At 28.2% G+C, this 21448-nt stretch overlaps 1 protein-coding gene across 1 annotated transcript; it reads left to right on the forward strand.

Annotated features, from left to right (window-relative positions):
* Window positions 1-16792: 16792 nt before the first annotated feature.
* LOC107172010 (MORN repeat-containing protein 4 homolog) lies at window positions 16793-19022 on the forward strand. The gene is made up of 4 exons (XM_015522278.2): window positions 16793-16946; window positions 18154-18340; window positions 18482-18591; window positions 18807-19022. The coding sequence occupies exons 1-4, from the start codon at window positions 16934-16936 to the stop codon at window positions 18959-18961; spliced, it is 465 nt and encodes a 154-aa protein (XP_015377764.1). The 5' UTR covers window positions 16793-16933; the 3' UTR covers window positions 18962-19022.
* The last annotated feature ends 2426 nt before the right edge of the window (window positions 19023-21448 follow it).

Below are 21448 nucleotides of genomic sequence, written 5' to 3' on the forward strand. Positions count from 1 at the left end.
ATTTATTAAAATCGTGTATATTCTCACATGGAAATAATTTTTAAAATATAGTTTACCTATAACTTACTAACTTGAAGTTGAAACATTGATTTTGTTTTATTGAAAGTATCTTTTTTTGTCAACATCATTAAAACTTAACTGTAATCACACAGCTGATGTTAATAATTAGACATATTGTGGTTATCTGTAACTTGTAAGCTATTTATAAATGTTATTAAAAAGTGTAACATTGATTAAGAGGGTGTCTGTCTAATATTTTTTTCTCTCTCTGAATCACGCACTACATAGCGTCATAACGCATTAACACATATTTTGCATTCAGCAGTACACATCTTACACTGTTGGCTTTAATATTAATCTGAATTGGGTTTAAAGTTCGCAAAATATTATTTATGTTTACACATTGCACGTCATTTTTTTTTTTTTTTTTTAAATTGTTGTTTCATTTTCATTTGATTTTATTATATTGACCCATGTGAAAGTGAAACATAACAAATTATAATTTAAAATGTTCATTATACCAATGAAAACTTGAAATATACCTACCTAAGGTAAAAAGCCCAAGTATCAAAGGCGTATATAGATGGAAGGCCCCTTGAGTAGGTAATCGGGAAAAAATCTCTAAAAAAAAATTACCGATACAAATATTTAAAGATCTTAAATTATAGAAGACAGTACTATAGTACGTATATCATGATACCATGTCTTATTTTATAGACAAACAATCATTGTTTCTATCATTCTCGTATTTTCAAATATATAAATAAACTGTTACAGTTTAGCGATTAAATAATATATTAAAATAAATATTTCCAGCAGAAAACTTGTATTAGGTACCATCAATCTGCACTCTGCAGTATCATCGCTACACGATTATTTAATTATGTTCTAAGAAATATTTAAACTATCAAACATGTAAGAAGTAACGCCAGAGGTTAAAGTGGGGAAAAATTCCAGAGGGGACTGATGTCTCCATAAAGTTTTAAGGGTTCCATATATAATTTTAGGTATAATGTCTAACAGTGGCGTACCCAGGATTTTCGAATGGGGGGGGGGGCTAAATCTATATCGGTATTCGGTACCATAATAAACACAACGTTTATGCTTTGCTTATACTAGGTCATTGTTACTAAAGATAATACGTTGTATTCAATACCGTTTTTTAGAAATATCATGGTTTGTACTTTGTCTTTTTTAATATAAAATGTATTCCAAAACATGGCCAATGAGAGGGGCTGAAGCCCCCTAAGCCCCCCCCCCCTGGGTACGCCACTGATGTCTAATGTATAAAATCCTAATTTGTTAAAGGGGACGCTTTTTAACCGCCGTCAGAGGTAAGGGGACTGAGTCCTCCTGCGTCCCCCTCCACTTTAACCCCTGAGTAACGCATAACATTGTCGGATAACTCGGATACGGCAAAGATAGGTACATTAATAATTGTTCATTGATTACTATACAATATGGTTTGTAAATAATATGTATTGTGTAAAACGCGCCAACTTCAATAAGTCGAATAGGTAGTGTTTATACAAAATAATTTAAAAAGAAATAAATTCAAAATTTTATTTTGCATAGCAGAAGTAGGTAGGTGGTTTTAATTTTAGAATTAAATAACATTTAAAGTAATAAAAAAAGATAATACTTATATCAGTTATATATATATAGCTATATATTTAAATATTATATGTATATTTATATTGTTAATTAGAGTACATGCATTTTAATATTAATTAATAGTATTAATTATTGTACACATGTTCACATGTCACACGGTACTGTTAAATGTATGTGACTTCACCTTATCCTATGCATATTATGGACTAAAAAGCTGATGAATCCCGGAATAAAAATCCCCGGAAAAAAAATCCCCGTAAAAAAATCCCGGGTAAATAAAATCCCCGGAATAAAATAATAATGATAATAAAAAATCCCCAAAGCAACTAATTAGTATTTAAATTATAATAATAAAAATAATAATATTATCTTATATTATATCTTTATACCTATATTATTAATTAATATATGCAACAAATATTCATTTACAAAATTTATATTTAAAAATTCAAAGTGGTACTAAGTATGAAAAAAATATAAAATTAACTAACTAATATTATACTATTATTATATACACTATAAAAATAAAAACAATATATACAATTTTTTTCCAATTTTTAAATTACTCGTACATATATAATATAATAAATATAATTTAAATGCATTTTATAGTGCATTTCTTATAAAATAATATGTTGGTACAAATTAAAAATTCATATTTATTAAAAATTTTTAATGTTTTAAATGTAATTGTATAATTGTATAGAAATTAAATGTTTTATGCTGTATATGTATATTAATGTATCATTATTATTATTTATTATTTTTTTTTTTACCAACTAATATACATATTCTAATAGTCTAATATACTAATTAGAATATTATTATAATTATGTAATTTTTTAAATAGTTGCTTTGGGGATTTTTTTTCCGGGGATTTTTTTACGGGGGTTTTTTTTCCGATTACCAAAGCAGATATACCATACCAAGTATGTATATACTAATTATGTGTGAGTAGTATGTTTTGGTCGGTTCTGGGCCCCCCGCAAATCCGGTGAATCCGGCTACCCCGCCCAGCCTATAGTTATATGGTATCGCAACCGTGCTCGGCCGTGCCCCCTCCCCTCTCATTCATCACATGCCATACCGGCCCTTCCCCCTCCCATCTATACCTATCACATACATTGCGAGTCAATGCCACGCGCTGCCATTCCCCTCCATGCCATGTCATGCCTTTCTCCAACACGTAACGTGCTATCGCAAACGTGCCTGGCCTTACCCCCCCCCCCCCATTAATGTCTACCCCCTAAAAATGGTATATCACAAAAATATAATATACATTAAATAATTCAAATAATTTAATTTAATATTATACTAGTATTTAAAACAATATATTATTATTGTTCTAACAACCTAGCTAGTTGTTTATTAATACATTATTTATACATTATATAAACACAGTTTATGATAAGTTAGCGACTTATAATAATAAACATAAAATTATTAATGATTTCCCAATACCATACATCTAAGTGAGAGTGTAAATGTGTAGTATACATATCGCTACCCAATATGACATTATCAAAACACAGTTCACACATAGTAAAGTTAACGAGTCGTTTATATAAATATTTTACCAATCCATGGCTTAAAATGTTACCATTACCTAAATATATTAGAAATCGAAAGGTATCTAGTCCTACAAATGTTAATAACCAGTCAGTAGGTATGTTCCCAGTCGTATACTTCAGTACACAAACATTTATCGTTTTACCTTTAATATTTATAACGAAATTTATTTTTAAAGTGTTTATTAGTTCAAACACTCACTACTCCCTACTCCCTAGTCTATGAGAGTCAATACTGTGCGCGACCATACACATCATGTCATACCACACCCTTCCCCTCCCATCAATACCTAATGCTTACCAACCCCCATCCCCTCAATCAATGTCTAACATATACCACACCATAACACTCCATAGGTTAGGTTATAGAGTACTAGCTCTTAATCAACCTAGCCCATCCAGGTACCTACTATCGTGTACGTGTGCGACCATATACATCATACTAAAATATTTCACCATAAGTGTGAAGTATACAATGTTTTATGTATATAAACGACTCGTTAACTTTACTATGTGTGAACTGTGTTTTGATAATGTCATATTGGGTAGCGATATGTATACTACACATTTACACTCTCACTTAGATGTATGGTATTGGGAAATCATTAATAATTTTATGTTTATTATTATAAGTCGCTAACTTATCACAAACTGTGTTTATATAATGTATAAATAATGTATTAATAAACAACTAGCTAGGTTGTTAGAACAATAATAATATATTGTTTTAAATACTAGTATAATATTAAATTAAATTATTTGAATTATTTAATGTATATTATATTTTTGTGATATACCATTTTTAGGGGGTAGACATTAATGGGGGGGGTAAGGCCAGGCACGTTTGCGATAGCACGTTACGTGTTGGAGAAAGGCATGACATGGCATGGAGGGGAATGGCAGCGCGTGGCATTGACTCGCAATGTATGTGATAGGTATAGATGGGAGGGGGAAGGGCCGGTATGGCATGTGATGAATGAGAGGGGAGGGGGCACGGCCGAGCACGGTTGCGATAGCATATAACTATAGGCTGGGCGGGGTAGCCGGATTCACCGGATTTGCGGGGGGCCCAGAACCGACCAAAACATACTACTTGTGTGTGTTTATTTATTCAATTATGGTACCCATGCTAGTAAAACGAGTCGTTTTAATATGTTTAGTCTTGACATTTACAATATAGAGTTAATAGCTGAGGCTCGAAACAACAAAAGCCACAGTGCCATATGAAACCATGTTATCTTAATATATTGCATTAACTTTTAGAATAAAATAGTTCATACAATTATGATTATATAATTTGCTTTGTATCACTTATTTCATTATTTGTTAATAAATTAAAAATAATCATAAAATTAAAGTAGGCATCACTAGGTAACGTTACCTGTACAAATTAATTGTAGATCTATATTAATACTATATTATTTGGCCGTGTAGATATTAATATATTATATACGTGTACAACATGATGTATTATACATGTATTGATTCTAGATTTAAAAAAAATTATGTTTAAATATTATATTTCATCCAGACGTGCGATATACTGGCTTATTTGCCGACATATTTTATTAATGCGCAGTTTGCTATTGATTCTAAACGGCCTAAACAAGACTCAGTTGGTTATGAGTGTTATGACTGCAGTTTATACAGTAGGTATATTGTATATAGCTATATAGGACATGCGTGAGGTAGGTACCTACACATACATTAAACATTTTAGTAATTCGTATAATCTACAGGGTCAGATTTATAAGTTAAATACATTACCTATACATATTATATATTAGGTACCTAGGTACTTATAATAAAACAATATATCATTTTAACTTTTGTTTGAAATAAAAAAAAACTGTATTTATAAAATTTCTATAATATGTATTACTATTCCACTGCTGACTACAATTATAGGTCACAATTGTAATAGATTAACTAGCTGGTTTACCTATAGCTGGTAGATCTATGACTATATAATCAAATACCATAATTCATCATATATTCATATCATCACAGTGGGTGTGCTGAATGAGTCATCTACTGCAAAAGTATATAACACTATGAGTAACACGTTACTACTTACTTTAATATTAGGTAGGTTAGTAACTGCATACTACATAGGTACCTACTATATACCTACACATATTATTGATTAGTTTATTTTTTCCGTTAAAAAGAGTGTCGTCATCATAGTTTTCTTCTATGAAATGCTTTCCTTTACATATATTATATAAGAAAAATAAACAACTACCTAATTTAATCTTGATACCAGTCTTAGTTCTAAACACCTCGTATAAGTTTAATGAAATATTCAAATACGTTATGGTTAAGAACTTAGTTGTCTGTAGCGATAGCAATATAAATAAAACTGGGAATTTCTTCCCTTTTGTCTTGTTAAGTTTATTAAGGATTTCGTAGAGTTATAATATGTCAATATTACAATATTGCATCATCATGATATTATAAATTATGCAATACTTAACTTATTATAATTTGTTGTAATATTTTATAGTTTCTATAAAATAGTTAGTAACATAATTATTCCTGTATATTGTATATTATATAGGTATAGCTTTTCATTTATATTGATGCGGTCTGCGAGTAGGTATACAGGGTGATTCTTTTATCAAACAACACTCATTATTTCAAAAACTATTGACTTTTTTCAAATTTTTTTTTTCAGAATTTTAGAACCATCCTGTTCCAGAACTATATATTTTTTTTAAATATTTTCACCCTTATATTTATCAGGTTAACCATTATCAACTTTTGATTTTCAAATGACAACGTATACTTAAAATTTCATAAACTAAAAAGGCTATTTTTTCAATGAATTTTCACGTTTAAATTTTCATTTTTCATTAATCCGTTTACAAGATATAGCCTCCCAAAGTTGGGTGGTTTTGGGTGGTGTTTGTGTGTTATAGATGTATGTTAGGTGGTATTTACATACAAACACCATATAAGTGTTGTTTGATAAAAGAATCACCCTGTATATCTAAGGAGTTCCATGAACTCATCTTTATGCTTAAAATTATTACTTATAAATTCACATTTATTTTTTAAAATTTATTTACCTATATTTATAATTATCTAACTAGACTGGTGTTTGAAATCATATTATTTTAAAATTGAAATACAATACCAATATTAAAATTATCAAGCAATAATTATAAACCAACGTTTCTCAAACTAGATATTTGTATTTAAGTATTTATTTTTCATATCTCTAAGGGGTCCATCGAAGGAATTTCAGACAATTTCCCCCTGGATGACCGGACATTTCATATATTTAAAAGATCGTCTAAATAAAAAATAATAGTACTAGCATACTGTATTTTTGAAATTGTCTGATTAGGTTCGCCGTTGGTGGAAAAGTTTGAGAAACGTTGGTTTATAATAATCACTTGATAATCTTATGTTTACATAATGAAAGTAAATCGTAAAATATATGTTTATAGGCATTATACATTAGATAGGTACCTATTACTGTCACATGAATTTATTGACTCTGCAGGAACATCCGGTTCTGTAAAAAGTAGGTACAATCGTCTTCGCGTGGTTACTGCAGTATAAGTCCAGTCCAGTCAGTCCACACTATTTTATACCTATTGATTCCGTCGTATTTTAAATTTATAAACACAACCATTCAAGTTTATTCATATTTTACTGAATTTTTTTTTGAAAATAATTTACAACGGGAGTTTTAATGGTAAATTCATCAATTTACTATATTAGGTAGGTAGGTGTGTATAAGGTATAATTTATTTAAAATACCATTTTTATCATGATTTATATGATACCTATATATTGAAACATTAAAAATCATAGTGTTTTACCTACAACAAATTTAAAGTATATTTGGTATAGGTTGGTACTCATATGATTTATAAAAATGAATATACTACTATATATATTATATATTATACCTAGTTTAAATTAACGGGTTACATGATATAACGAACCAACTAGGCTTTAGGCAGGCAGGTATTTTAAGAGCACATACAGTTAAAAAAATTAGTCAACCACCCACTTCATGTTTTATTTATAATAAATGTTTGTCTTATTAATCACTGTACTTTAAGGAAATAAATTATTATAGACTTTAATTTATGTTATAAATTTATAAATTTCCCTGTGAGCTGTGACACCTGCAGTAATATACACCTACCTCCTTCGAGAACACACGTAGTTCCATTAATTGCTAACCTGCATTAGCGCCACTGTAACTATAAGTACTATAAGGGTAATCGGAAAAAAAATCCGTGGAAAAAAAATCCCCGGGAAAAAAATCCCCGTAAAAAAATCCCCGTAAAAAAATCTCCGGTAAATAAAATCCCCAGAAAAAAAATCCCCAGAAAAAAATCCCCAAAACAACTATTTAAAAAATTACATAATTATAATAATATACCTAATTAGTATATTAGACTATTAGAGTATGTATATTAGTTAGTTAATCAATAAAAAAAAAAATAGATATATAATTAGGTATAATAAAAATTATAGTCAAATTCGGTTCAGTCAGTTCGTTTTCGTATAATGTTAGACAATTTTAAATATAAATTTTATAAATGTATTTTGGTCGGTAACAGTCATATTTATGTATTTATTTATACGTGTTCTTATTTATACATTTATATTTTATTATTTTATATTTTTTTCATACTTAGTACAACTTTGAATTTTTAAATATAAATTTTGTAAATGCATATTTGTTGCATATTTCAATGATATATATATATTAATTAATAATATAGGTATAAAGATATAATATAAGATAATATTATTATTTTTATTATTATAATTTAAATACTAATTAGTTGCTTTGGGAATTTTTTATTATCATTATTATTTTTTTCCGGGGATTTTTATTCCGGGATTCACTATATGTACCAACAATTATACTTTTATTGTATATTATTTTATACTAAATATATAAAAAGGTATATTGGTATAGCGTACCTTTATGTATATTATATCACATTTGGAGCTTGGTAGAATAAATATTGCTTGCTGGTCGATATAAAATCGGTGAAATTGTTATACACTGAGTGTCACATTTATCATTTCGAGTCTCCTATGCATAAATATTTTGAAATATCTTTATCTTATTGACTTAAGGAAACATATAAAGTGTGAGCCTTTTAGTCGGTGCAATTTAATTGGCTCCCAAATACAGGTAGTCAGTATTTTACCCTTATCAAGTATCTTTGAATGATGGACTCCCGAGAATTTACCATGTTGAGTTACCTAGGTAATTACCTTTTTTTCTTCAAAAATATATTATTGATTACCAAAATGTTAATAATTTAATATTGACATTATGTCCTCTAGAGAGAAGAGTATTTGACGTCAATTTATTACACTCAATACAACCAAATAAGTTTAGTATGATTCTTACTTTTAACACGCGATTAGCCGTATCACGTTCATATATTTTACATCGTAATACCTATTTTAATACATTTATCTCCTCAAAACTCAAGGTTTTACTTAATATTTACCCAAAATTGGGAGTCAGTTCAATGGTCGTCAGAGTTTCCATCGTTTGTCTTCGATTTAAGATTAAGATTTCTAAACTCTACTGTGTATAGTCTGCAATGAGTTGTGGTCCCACACGGCCATACGGGTCCTGATGTGACCGGACGAAATCTAAACAAATATAATAATTAATGAGACAGCGTGGTGCAAAATGCTATGACCAGTATGACAGCACAGTTAGTATTTTGAATCCGCTGTTCGTGGTTCGTGGGTCGTGGCCTACAGTAACGAGTAAGCGATGCGTGGTTTATTGTGGATAATACATTTTCTACGGCTGATTTCGGCGACGGAATGGCATCGCACGTATAGAATGCAGACATTGACGGTCAGTAGATACTAGATACAGTAGATACCTATTACATTGTATGCAGTTCAGCATATTTATACTAAATTTATCGTTCACGGCAATCATCATTTAGACGTAAACAACTTAAATTTATTAGATCATATTAATATTGATTGAAAAAAACGCGGCGCCTAGCCACTAGCCATACCGAGTTTACACAATATTCGGATTCAATATAAATTTTATATGCCTACATTGCGTAAACAGACTTTTGAAGTAGCTAATAAACACGCGTAATTACTCACCATTATATTATCTATCATCTATGGTAAAATATTCCATAGTCGGTGCATGACAGATCACATAACTTTGACCCTGCCTGCCTGTCTGTTTTTGTGTATCACCTATCATTACTGTAACCTAATAGTAAAATAGTAAATACCGTTTATACCTACATACCTAATATCCACCACAAAAACAAAATTTTCAATAATTTTCGTTGATTTTATTTAAAATGTTTAGAAAAATGGCACATTGTGTGGCAAGGGCTCAATTTTCAAGCAAGCCGGGAGAGGGGGTTAATTCTCAAGGTAAACGGAAAATTGGTACGGTTATTGTGTTTTGAACAAAATAAATGAAATAGGCGGAATATTGGTACTATAAAATATTTTATTTTCAGTGGTTCAAAAAATTAAATTAAAATAAATATATGTTCACAATTAATAGTAATATGATAGTCAAAAAATGTGTCCGAAATTAAATAATTCATAATAATTCAAAATTAAATATAAATTCATAATAGTTCACAATAATTCACAATAGTTTATAATAGTTCAAAATTGAATAAAAATTCACAATAGTTTCCCTATGGTATTTAAAAAAATGTCCATTGTAATTTCATTATTTACGTAACTGGTAATAGTTTCATGAAGTTTATATTGAAGTGAAGCATATTTTTTATCTTTTTTTCGACATTTTAAATTATTAAGTTGTTCATGCCGTATACTTTCAATTCGCATCATAGATTCATCTTGTTGATTCATATTTGTATTTCATAGTTTAAGAAACCCTGGTTTTTAACGACCGTACCAATATTCCACGTTCAAAACAACCGTACCAATTTTCCGACAATCAATAATTCTCAACCACCCTCACCGGCCACACCACTGACCGTAAGGTGTTATCGGCGGAAGGTTAGGTTCCGTATTTATCCATACGAATCGGCTAAAATATGTAGAGGATAAAAATGGAGCTTTGTAATGTCGACGAAAAAAAATTCGTTCATTCACATCAATAAGCTAAGTCAAAACGTATGAATTTACTGCAGTTTATCCTTACCAGGAACCAGTGGATAATGACATTGTGACAGCGTGACATACTAACACGGTGTGCGTCTATTGTGCACGAATTTGTACCGTATATGGTTCGTTAATCCACAGGAAACGGGCCACGGGCGACGCGTTTCGTTGAAATTATGTGGCTTGAAGACATTTTATCTTAGGTAGGTATACCTATACCTGGGAATTTCGTCCCACCACTAACACAGGTACTCGTGTTGCCGTCCGAAACATTTGTTTTCTCAACACGAATCGACAAAAAGTGGTCGTTTTAAAAAAAAAAAAGATTATTATTTCTTGCCTTTTTATTCTAAAACTGTAACAATGTAATTTGTTGTATAGGCGGTATGCTCTTACGAGGGCTGTAACGTACCTTTTATGTATGTTAATTTATTAATCGTCATCTCACTCTTTCTATCTCTGTCTCGAATATTTTAGATTTAGTGAGTAGATTTTAAATGATTTTAACTTCATTTTTCAAAAAAATCGCTTGCTTCCTGAAACAGTTATACCAAGTTATACTTATAATTATAGGCATTGAGTATACGAATGAAAATTGCACATGTATACGAAACTAATACTTGAAAATAAATCACCAAAGATGTGTTTTAGTGTGGTCAATTAAAATTATAGCCCCTCTACCTATATAATATATGCATGTTTTTACTAGTAAAAGTGTAAAAAATAGTAATACAATTATTATGTTATCCTACCAACAGAACTAACCGTCAACAGTGAAATAAAACTATGCATATAAATTACATATAAAAATGGGAAGTGAGTATAAAATACACAATCGTACAATTTAATTATATTTGACCTGTAGAAGTGAACGGAGCTGTATGAACTTTACTCTGGCTACATATTATAAAATAATATAAATCGTATGCCTCATAATCAAGTTGACTGTGTATGTGACGTAATCTAACGGATACTCCATAGAAAATGTCTTATAAAAATAATCCACTAGATTGAGCTGTATTAAATATTTACATTTCTCTACAAATTAAAAATAATTCATGTACTCATTATTATCGGATATTGTGCTGATTTTGATAATGACGAATGAATGACATATTAAATTGCAGTTGTTGTTAAACATTATGACCAGTAATTTAATAAAATAAAGATTACAATACTCTATTATGTACATTTGAGTTGAAAATAATAACGATTTTTTAGAATATATTATTATATATTAAATATTAATAAATACTTTAATAAGTTATTTAAAATATTAAAACGTTCAAAATATAATTAATATCTAGTTTGTAAAATACATATGATTTTTAAACATTGTTAAGAGTTTTGAGTAGTTGAAATAATAAATTTCCATTGAAAAACAAAATATTCAATTTTACATTCCAATTGATTATTAATGTATTAGGTATTGAAGCATTGTATCGTGATTCATAGAAATCAAATTACTTTCATAAAATATACACTGTTTAGTTTCGAATGTTTCGATCATAAATAGTTCAATCGCTTCACATACAAGATTTGAGTTTTCTACCAATTTGAAATACAAGTGTTAATAATATTTTAATGGATACCGAATAATTCAACCTAACCTTTTTTTATAACATTTAATGTTCATGATTTATAAATTATTCGTAGAAATAAAAACCTACTATAGTTAGTATCGGCAGTACTTAGTTACAAATTATAATAATGTAATGGAAAATACATCTCAAGAATAACACTTTAAGTATCCTTTCTGTATTATAGTACCTACTTACATTTAGTATAAATAATTGTATTAGTTTAACCTTGTGTTATACGTCAGAGGAAAATTGTTAAGAACAACTTTTGGCATCAACCAAGGGCATTGATGTAGAATTATATTTAGGGGAGGTGGAAACGCATATATATATTGATATAAAATAATATAGACAGTTATTTACGAGAATCTTTGATATGAAAATATTGGTACTTTGTGACTTGTGTGACTTTTGATTAGGTATTTAAAATATTACAATGACTTTATGATAGGGATTACAAATAAGAACTTTACACTTTATTGTGGTTTAGGTCTATTGAATGTACATAGATAATTTGAATATAAAATATCTATATAAAAGTTATTGTTGTTATTGAAATATTGTTGCGTATGAGTTTTTATAAAGAAAACTGGTTAACCACCTATTATATTGTAGGTATTAAGTTTTCTATACATATATCTATTCATTTCTATTCATATTCACAATAATAATGGCTAATATTATGATTTTATATAAATGCATTTGGTTACTTATACATAATACATAATATTTGTATGTAATGTTTATTGTAAAATAGGTAAGAATATCATAGGTATTATACATTTTTTTTTATTTGGATTTTGCAGTAATAGTAGTTACGGCGTTAAATAAATTAAAAATAGTTATCAATGTTAAATTCCATTGCGTTTTCGAATTTAAACGTATTAATTTTTAACTATAGTCAGGGGTTAAAGTGGGGGGGACGCAGGAGGACTCAGTCCCCTTACCTCTGACGGCGGTTAAAAAGCGTCCCCTTTAACAAATTAGGATTTTATACATTAGACATTATACATAAAATTAAATATGGAACGCTTAAAACTTTTTGGAAACATTAGTCCCCTCTGGAATTTTTTCCCACTTTAACCTCTGACTATAGTTAGGTATCACGGTTCTTCTTATTTGGGCATACCTCCCAAATAGTTGATACCTATCACACGTATTACCTGTGTGCTGGTTTTAACAAGGGTAGTGGCGTCGCACTGCAGGGTTGCAACCAGATAGTTTATACCTTTTTCACGACACCATTGAGCAGAGATTAAATCAAACAATAGGAATCCAAAAAAAAGAGTATTGAGCACAGAAATACCTACGCACAACGTTGTCTTTTTTTATTACCTAACTTACTAACTTAATTTATACGTACTTATTTCTTAATTATCATACATTTCAATATAATATTGTCGTATTTTGTGCTTAAAAATTACATAAAATTGTTTATAAATACCATCAGCAATATAATTAGGCAAATCATGAATAACTTTTCACATAAAATTCGCTCCAAAATGTTCCAATTCTTTTACTTTTAACGATAAAATAACATCAATTTCATAATTTTCCATTGCGTTTATAAAAAGTGTTGGTTTACTTATACTATAATATTTTTGTTCTAAATTAAAACGGAATAACGAGTTACGTCTTACAAACTAACAAGTGTTCTTGGTTAACAATTCATTGAGACCTGATTCAATATCGAAAATCACAAAAATAGAATAAAGTATATATGAAAATACCTAATAAAAATTGTACACGTGGACGTTATGTAGTATATATGAGTGTTTCATAAGACGATCCACATGTGGTGATGGTTGGTTTTACAAGGACAGAAAATTATACAACGTTGCATTATTTTGACTCTGTTCAGTCGGTTTATTGAAAAAAAATGACCGTGCTAAATCGGGTTTCTCCGCACCGTATAGGGTGCGACATTCTCTCGCCAACCCTCTTCAATAGGTACCAAATACCAACCATTTTATGACTCTTGCCAACTAACCTCTACAAATATCTTGGTAACTGAGTTTTTCGTTGATCAGATTATATTATATCAATTCGTAATGATATATTTAACCATACTTTTCGACCACAACCATTCTGAAAAGTCTTTATACTTCCTTTTAATTTTGATGGAATGTTCTGATATACCGTGTGTCCCAAAAAACAGGGGCCACTTTACCACTCATTACCATGAAAATATTTTTCAATTCTTTGCGGGAAATTAAACTAGACTAATGGATCATAAATTTCTATGACTTACAATTTTTTTAACTCATGTATCTTGCGCATGCGCAATAAAACTTACATTTTTTTTAATGGCAACCTGTAATTTGAATATCATATTCGGGTTTATCGATTTTTTTCAAGCCATTTTGATGTATCAACTTGTGTCCTAAACCCAAAATTGACTAAACTAGAGCTATGGAGAATTTAAAAAATTAAATTTATAAAAGTTCCACATTATTTTTAATAGGTATAGGTAGGTAAATAACAAAAATAGAAATACCAATGCTCATTATTATTTTAATAGATACTTAATTATAGGTAATTCTGATGGAAACAAAAATACACTTCTTCTTCTTTTTTGGTCTCGGCCAATTAAGACCATATGCAATTTCATAATGTGTAATAATAAAATAAGATAATAATTCATAAATAGTAAATAGTTAATTAATTTAATAATAATAATTTTGATTGTTTGTTGCATAGTGTTAAAAAAAAAAATAAGTACGTACTACAGTTAGAAAAAAAATTTAATTAATTTAATTTTTTAATTTTTTTAATTCTCCATAGCTCTAGTTTAGTCAATTTTGGGTTTAAGACACAAGTTGATACATCAAAATCGCTTGAAAAAAATCGATAAACCCGAATATGATATTCAAATTACAGGTTGCCATTAAAAAAAATGTAAGTTTTATTGCGCATGCGCAAGATACATGAGTTAAAAAAATTGTAAGTCTTAGAAATTTATGATCCATTAGTCTAGTTTAATGTCCCGCAAACAGAATTGAAAAATATTTTCATGGTAATGAGTGGTAAAGTGGCCCCTGTTTTTTGGGACACACGGTATATTGCATTCAATTTCTAATCTTTTAATGACATTTATTTTTAAATTATTAAATACATATGTATTTACACTAGGATGATAGTGATATTTGATGTAGTGGAATCCCTGTCAACCCTCGACAGAATTATTTGATTTTGGAATATTTTCTTTAAAATGTCTTGATTTCTTTGTAAAAATAATTAGTAACCTATAACTTTTAAACCGATAAAAGCTTGATCAGTATTATTTATGAGTACAAAACTAAGGGCAGTCGTCACTCATCATTCAAATTTTATCGAATAGCAAATTAAGCTGTACCATTGTTGAAGCCTTGTAGACATTTGAACATGTCTCTAAACAGACTGTGTAAAATAAAAAATCTTACATGAGTTATGATTTTTAAGAACACTGAAAACTATTTTTAAAGAGCATTCATATATAGCAGCTTTGTCCAAGTCAACTATAATTGTTTTTTCAAGTAAACGCCTATAAGTCAATTAACTAAAGAGTAGTACAAAAATCGAATTATTTACCATGTATATATATTAAATAATTTAATTATGTCATAAAAATACGACTGGAACTCAGTTACGATGTTGATTATACATTTCACTGTTATAACTTATTAGTTATTACTAATCAGAGAAAGATACCTAATACCTATAAATACGATTTTTACAAAAATACCAAAAATGTACGATCTGGGACAAATCTAAAATAAAAACCAACTCGTTTAAAAATCCTATTTACCATGAATTATTGTACTGGTGCAGTGGATTTTCTGGCGATAGATTAAACTTTAATCATTAAAGTCATGTTCATTATCCGCATACATTCTGTATAATATTCCAATCTCTTCCTTCCAATTGATAAAATAATAATATACTTAGGTCTAATCAAGGGCGCAATTTAAATGAAAAAACTGGAGATTATGTTACTATATTTTTTTCACAACTATGTTAGCATAATCACTATTTATTTTTTATTTTTTTTTATTAGAAATAAGCCTCAGCAGCGGTGGTCATTGGCTGACATTGACAACATTGTTTTTACATCATAATCACTATTAAAATGTTAATAATCAAGAAACAATTTTCGGGTGCTGAACTCAAAATTCATGGTGCTAAGCCCTTCCCCAGATTGTGTCGATGGGTATTATATTGATCATATACCATAGTCACATCTCATGAGAACCAAAAGACTACTTAGCTTTAAATATGTGAATTTATGTAACCATTAGATATATAATGATTAATAATATTTATTTTTATGCCTTGTAAAATATTTGAGATAATGCATTTAATTTTTTTTTTAATAGACGTATTGTATAACTCCGGTTCCTCTTCAAATCGAAAAAATCTTTCGCCTTTAAAAATAGACGTATTGTATACATTGTATATTATATATATTATATATTGTACCTGTATTTAAAAACATTAAAAATGATTGTGAAATAACTATTGTTATTATAGTTTATTGTGATCTCTTATAAACGGTTAAAGACATAAATAAAATATTTAGCGTCACACTATATTATATCAATCAATTCACCGTCATTTTTGTATTTATGTATTGCATATTTGTATTGTGCCTTTTGAGCGGTGAATATGATAATAATATAATACAATCTATACAAATAATTTTATCAATAATAAAAATTACTTGTTGCGATTATGATCGCATATAAAATTGGAGTACAAAGTTATGATACGTACTTTATACATAGATACCTTTTTTTTCAGGTGAAAATCACTACATGAGGACCGTACTGTTTTCACATTGCTTAGCCCCTATACATAGATACTTTACCTACTGTCACCTAACAGCTAACACAATACTGGCAAACATAGATACCTACAACCTACGTTTAATTAAATTAAATATATTATGAACGCCAATCGATAGCAGATAATGAAACCCTATAAGGATAAAACATTCTTACCTCTTATTACATCCAATAACGTTGGAATCTATCATTTTATAGTTTATACATATCGTGAACATTTTGGAACATAATGATGCAACCAGGTAAGATAATAATTTATGTACTAAATTGTATTGAAATGACTAATACAAGTATATAATGTAAATTGTCAACGTTGCCTATATGTAGTTTTAATAATTAATTGATAAACGATGCCAAGTTGGAGTAGAAAACATATAGTAATTTAGTAGGTACCTAATACCTACCTATCTACGTAAAAATTAATGGAAGAACAAACATTAAGAAGGCATTGAACTATAGACATTTTAGAATAAAGATTAATATTTGTATAATATACACATAGGTAGGTGTAAATAATTGATAATCAGGCCAATGGATGTACTATGATAATATTAATATTTGAAGTATAAAATATATATTTATAATTTATATACAATTTGTTGACGAAAAATTTAACTTCTGATATTTTTATGTTTTAGTAATAATTATTTGGTGTATACAAAAATACACACCTACCTAGTTGAATTAGTTAATTTGGTAGATATATACAACTAACTAAATATGTGTATATATATATACATTAGGTTATTTTTAGTGAATATTCGCTTCGTGTCTTCTCTTCCTTTCTTATAAATAAATTTCACTAGTAGAAAACCCCCTTTCCCTTAACTTAGCGACTTCTCTCTCCAGTTACTTCCTTTTATAATCGAAGCAACGCGACGGAGCGTTGGATATTTACTTAAAATATAATATAAGACGAAGAACCTAAAAAATTATAATTCTATAAATGTATAATATTTATTAGTTAGGTACTACTATTTATTCTCGTGAACACAAAGTTAGCAAAATCTTACTCCGCTGGGTGTCGGTTGGATTTTACTATGTGTCCATTTATACACAAAAACATCCTTGAAAAATGGCCTGATATATATAATTATAGTGTTGTGTACTATGTACGATGGTCTTTTTTTAAATAACAATTATTTTATTATTTATTGTATCTCTTTTTTATTTTTTTTATTTATATCTTTTTTTACACTGATTTAAACTGTTTAGAATAGTTAATTTTTAATTTTTATAGATACCTTTTTATAGATATACCAAATACTTGATTGGTAAGCTAGTAGAAACTGTACCTAATACTTAATTTACTATCATGGTTAATGACAGATTTATTAGTAAAAAAAAAAAATAACTATTCCTACTAAGTAAACTGTATCTAAAAGCTTCTGTTGTACCAACGATTTATATTAATATTGTTACATATACATATTTATGTATTTTTTTCAGCAAGGGTTACTAAATTTGGAGCTTATGTGTATGAGGATGGAACAAAATACATTGGAGACTGGAACGATCGAGGTCGAAAACACGGCTTGGGCCACGTCCAGTTTAAAGACAATACACGATATGAAGGAGGATTCAGTAATGGACTTTGCTCGGGTCTTGGAGTTCTCCAGTATCCGGATGGAGCGAGGTAGGTATTTAAAAAAAAAATCATATTAGCAATTAGCAACAAAATAATATTATTATTATTCAAGTATAAAACGTTAATAGATATACCTATAGTAACTTATTCATGCACTTTTTATATTTATGAAATATGAATGCACTGCAGGTACGAAGGAGAATTCATGGAAGGATGGTTTCATGGTCACGGCATGTTTTGGAGGGCTGATGGCATGAAGTACGAAGGGCAATTTCGAGGTGGTCGTATCTGGGGATTAGGTAATATGGATTACAGTAATTACGCACAAATAAAACTATTCAATCACACCGACTCGAGAGCTAAGTCCTAAAACATATATTTGGTATATAATAAATTCTTATACATGCGTATGCGTACATATTATATAATATATAGTACTTACTACTTATATATTAAATCAAATAATAATAAATCGTTCCATAAAACATGAAATATCGTTTTTAAACTTGTATAGGATTAGTAACATTTAAGGACGGATCCCACGGACTTCCGAGACACGAAGGATTTTTCAAAGATTGCAAATTTGTACAAAAGAAAAAATGTCCGTCAGTCGTTACAGATGCACAACGAGCAGCATTGATGGCAAGAATACAAACTGAACAAACATAATTTTTTAATACAATTTAGTGTAAAGAATAAAAAAAATATATATATAATTCTTGATAAATAATTTAATAGAAATGGGATTTTTTTTTTTATCTCGAATGATTTTGTAATTCTTAATAGTTGTAATGTTAAAATGACGCCATATGTACATGGGTTGTCTTCGAAATAAAACGTATACAACATACCAAATTTTACGTCCACAATAATTATTGTACCCTGTTATTTTTAATAATATTTCAAATTAGAGTGAATTAAGCTATCTAAACCTTTAAAAAAATATAAAGGTTAGATTGCCATCTTGAGCATCTCTGTGGATTTTATTGATATTTTAATTACAAAGTAAATTGTAAGCATTTTAAATCTATAATTTTTATATAACTCTTAAAATGGTCATCGAAATTAGCTTCAAAATTAAAATATCAATAAAAGCCTCCAATATGCATTATAATCTTACTGATAGGAAAAATATAGTCATCCATCGACTATCAATATGACACTCGCAGATTGATTGATTTTTTAGTTGGCTTACTTATTTATTTTTATTTTGTATTTGTTAAAACTAAGACAGAGTTAACACTTAATATATTATATAATATTAGAATAGTTATTGTGTTTTTGTAAATTAAACAAGAGTGGAATTTAATACATTGAATAAAGTTTATCTATCTAGTATCTACATTCTACATACATAATAATGATGGATTTAGTATAATTACATTTCTAATTTGTTTGAAATGTGCTAATATTATACTGTAAATTATTTTCAGAGGTATATATATTATTATAATTTATAAGTATAATATATTAAAGTAGATATGAACTTCATAATATTTTATTACACTGGGTAGTTATAATAGTATTTTGAATTGTACATTTCTAACCTAGTGAACTTGACCTTGCATTAGTACAACAAGTGATAAATAGTTGTATACAGACTACACATAAACATGTACTTCCATACCTATGTAATACGCATGTATATATGTGATAATAAGTAATATTAATTATTAACATGATATTATATAAATATTAAACACAATAATATATAATCTATAATGTAAACATATCGTTTTGAATTTATACCACTGAATAGAGTTTTAATTTTAATTATTATATTTACATTTATTAATATTTATGAAATATAATGTAGGTAACTACACCCAAGAACTATAATTAAGTAAAATTTATATTTATTCATAATCTATTTTAAAATTATACCAATCAGTTGTATATTTTCTGACTTTTAGAAGTTTTTTTTTGAGAAAAGCATTTTATCGAATATAAATTTTGTTTTTTTATTCTTTTTAGATTTAGGAGAAGTAAAATCATTTCTATAGTAGAAACTTCTAAAGTTTTAAATACTGGAATGCTACAAGTAAACCACAGTTTCTTTTTTTTTTGGACTTATCACTGTTATAAAATTTTAGTTTCAAGTATTGGACATAAATATGAAAAGGTAGATGGGTATCGCTATGCTGTAAATTTTGATGTCCTGTGTGTCACTGTAATGAACTAATGACTAATGGATGTTTCAAATTTAAATTTAATGATATTATATTATTGAAAACGAAAAACGATTCTGAGCGGATAAGACCTATCAACCTATATTAATAAGTATATATTATGAAATTATTGCTACTAAAGTTGTTTATTTTACTATTTTAGTAATTTAGTAGGTACGTTAAATAAATGTTTGCTGAAAACATTGCATTTGAAAATATCATTGTGTGTATGAAATAATCAAATAAAGGGTATTTTGTTTTTATTTTTAACCATCACTCATTATTCTAAAAAGCATTAATGTTTTTAAACTTGGTTTTTGAAATGGTTTTAAGTTGTTAGTAAACAACGTTTTAAAAAAATTAATATTTTTAAAATATTTTCATCCTTATAAATAATTTATTTTTTTAATTTTGGATGACAACATACAGTTTTCATTTAATTTTCGAATACAAAATATTTTTTGGACAATTAGTTTATGTATAAGTAATTAAAGTTTATATAAGTGGAGTGGAATGCGGTTAGTCCAATACCCCGCAAAACGTTGGTTCACTGCCCCAAATAATATTTTTAAATTATATCAAAATAACTAAAATTTTTTTCCGTTAGAACACCTAGTTTTGTCAAAATTCACTTAAACTTTAAATGCTTAAAATCTTATCACGTAAGTATATAAAATTATTAAATAAACTTTTGGTAAATATTTAAAAAGTAACTACTAACTAGTATTTGTAGTATCTACGGTCATTCAATTTTGAGCAACACCAAAATTAAATTGAATTTGTTATCAATCTAATAAAAAGTGTTACTAATAATAAGTGTTTGGTGGCTTCTTTCGACAAAACTTCATAAACTGTTCACTTTTATCACATGTTCTTATTGTTTCTAGTATAATTGATACAGGTTGCTTATTACTTGTAAAAAAATTATTTCCAGACGTTTTTGAAAACTACTTTGGATTTTCAATCATGACCTTAAAAGTACCAACTA

The sequence above is a fragment of the Diuraphis noxia genome, unplaced genomic scaffold (genome assembly GCF_037042655.1).
Source record: "Diuraphis noxia isolate RWA-SAM2 unplaced genomic scaffold, SU_Dnox_SAM2 contig0002, whole genome shotgun sequence".
Taxonomy (NCBI): domain Eukaryota; kingdom Metazoa; phylum Arthropoda; class Insecta; order Hemiptera; family Aphididae; genus Diuraphis; species Diuraphis noxia.

Bases quoted from the DNA above. Each gene is read 5' to 3' on its own strand.
- LOC107172010 (XM_015522278.2), top strand. The intron at 18,341-18,481 runs GTAGGTATTTAA...AATGCACTGCAG, and splicing joins CAGTATCCGGATGGAGCGAG to GTACGAAGGAGAATTCATGG. The intron at 18,592-18,806 runs GTAATATGGATT...AAACTTGTATAG, and splicing joins TGGTCGTATCTGGGGATTAG to GATTAGTAACATTTAAGGAC.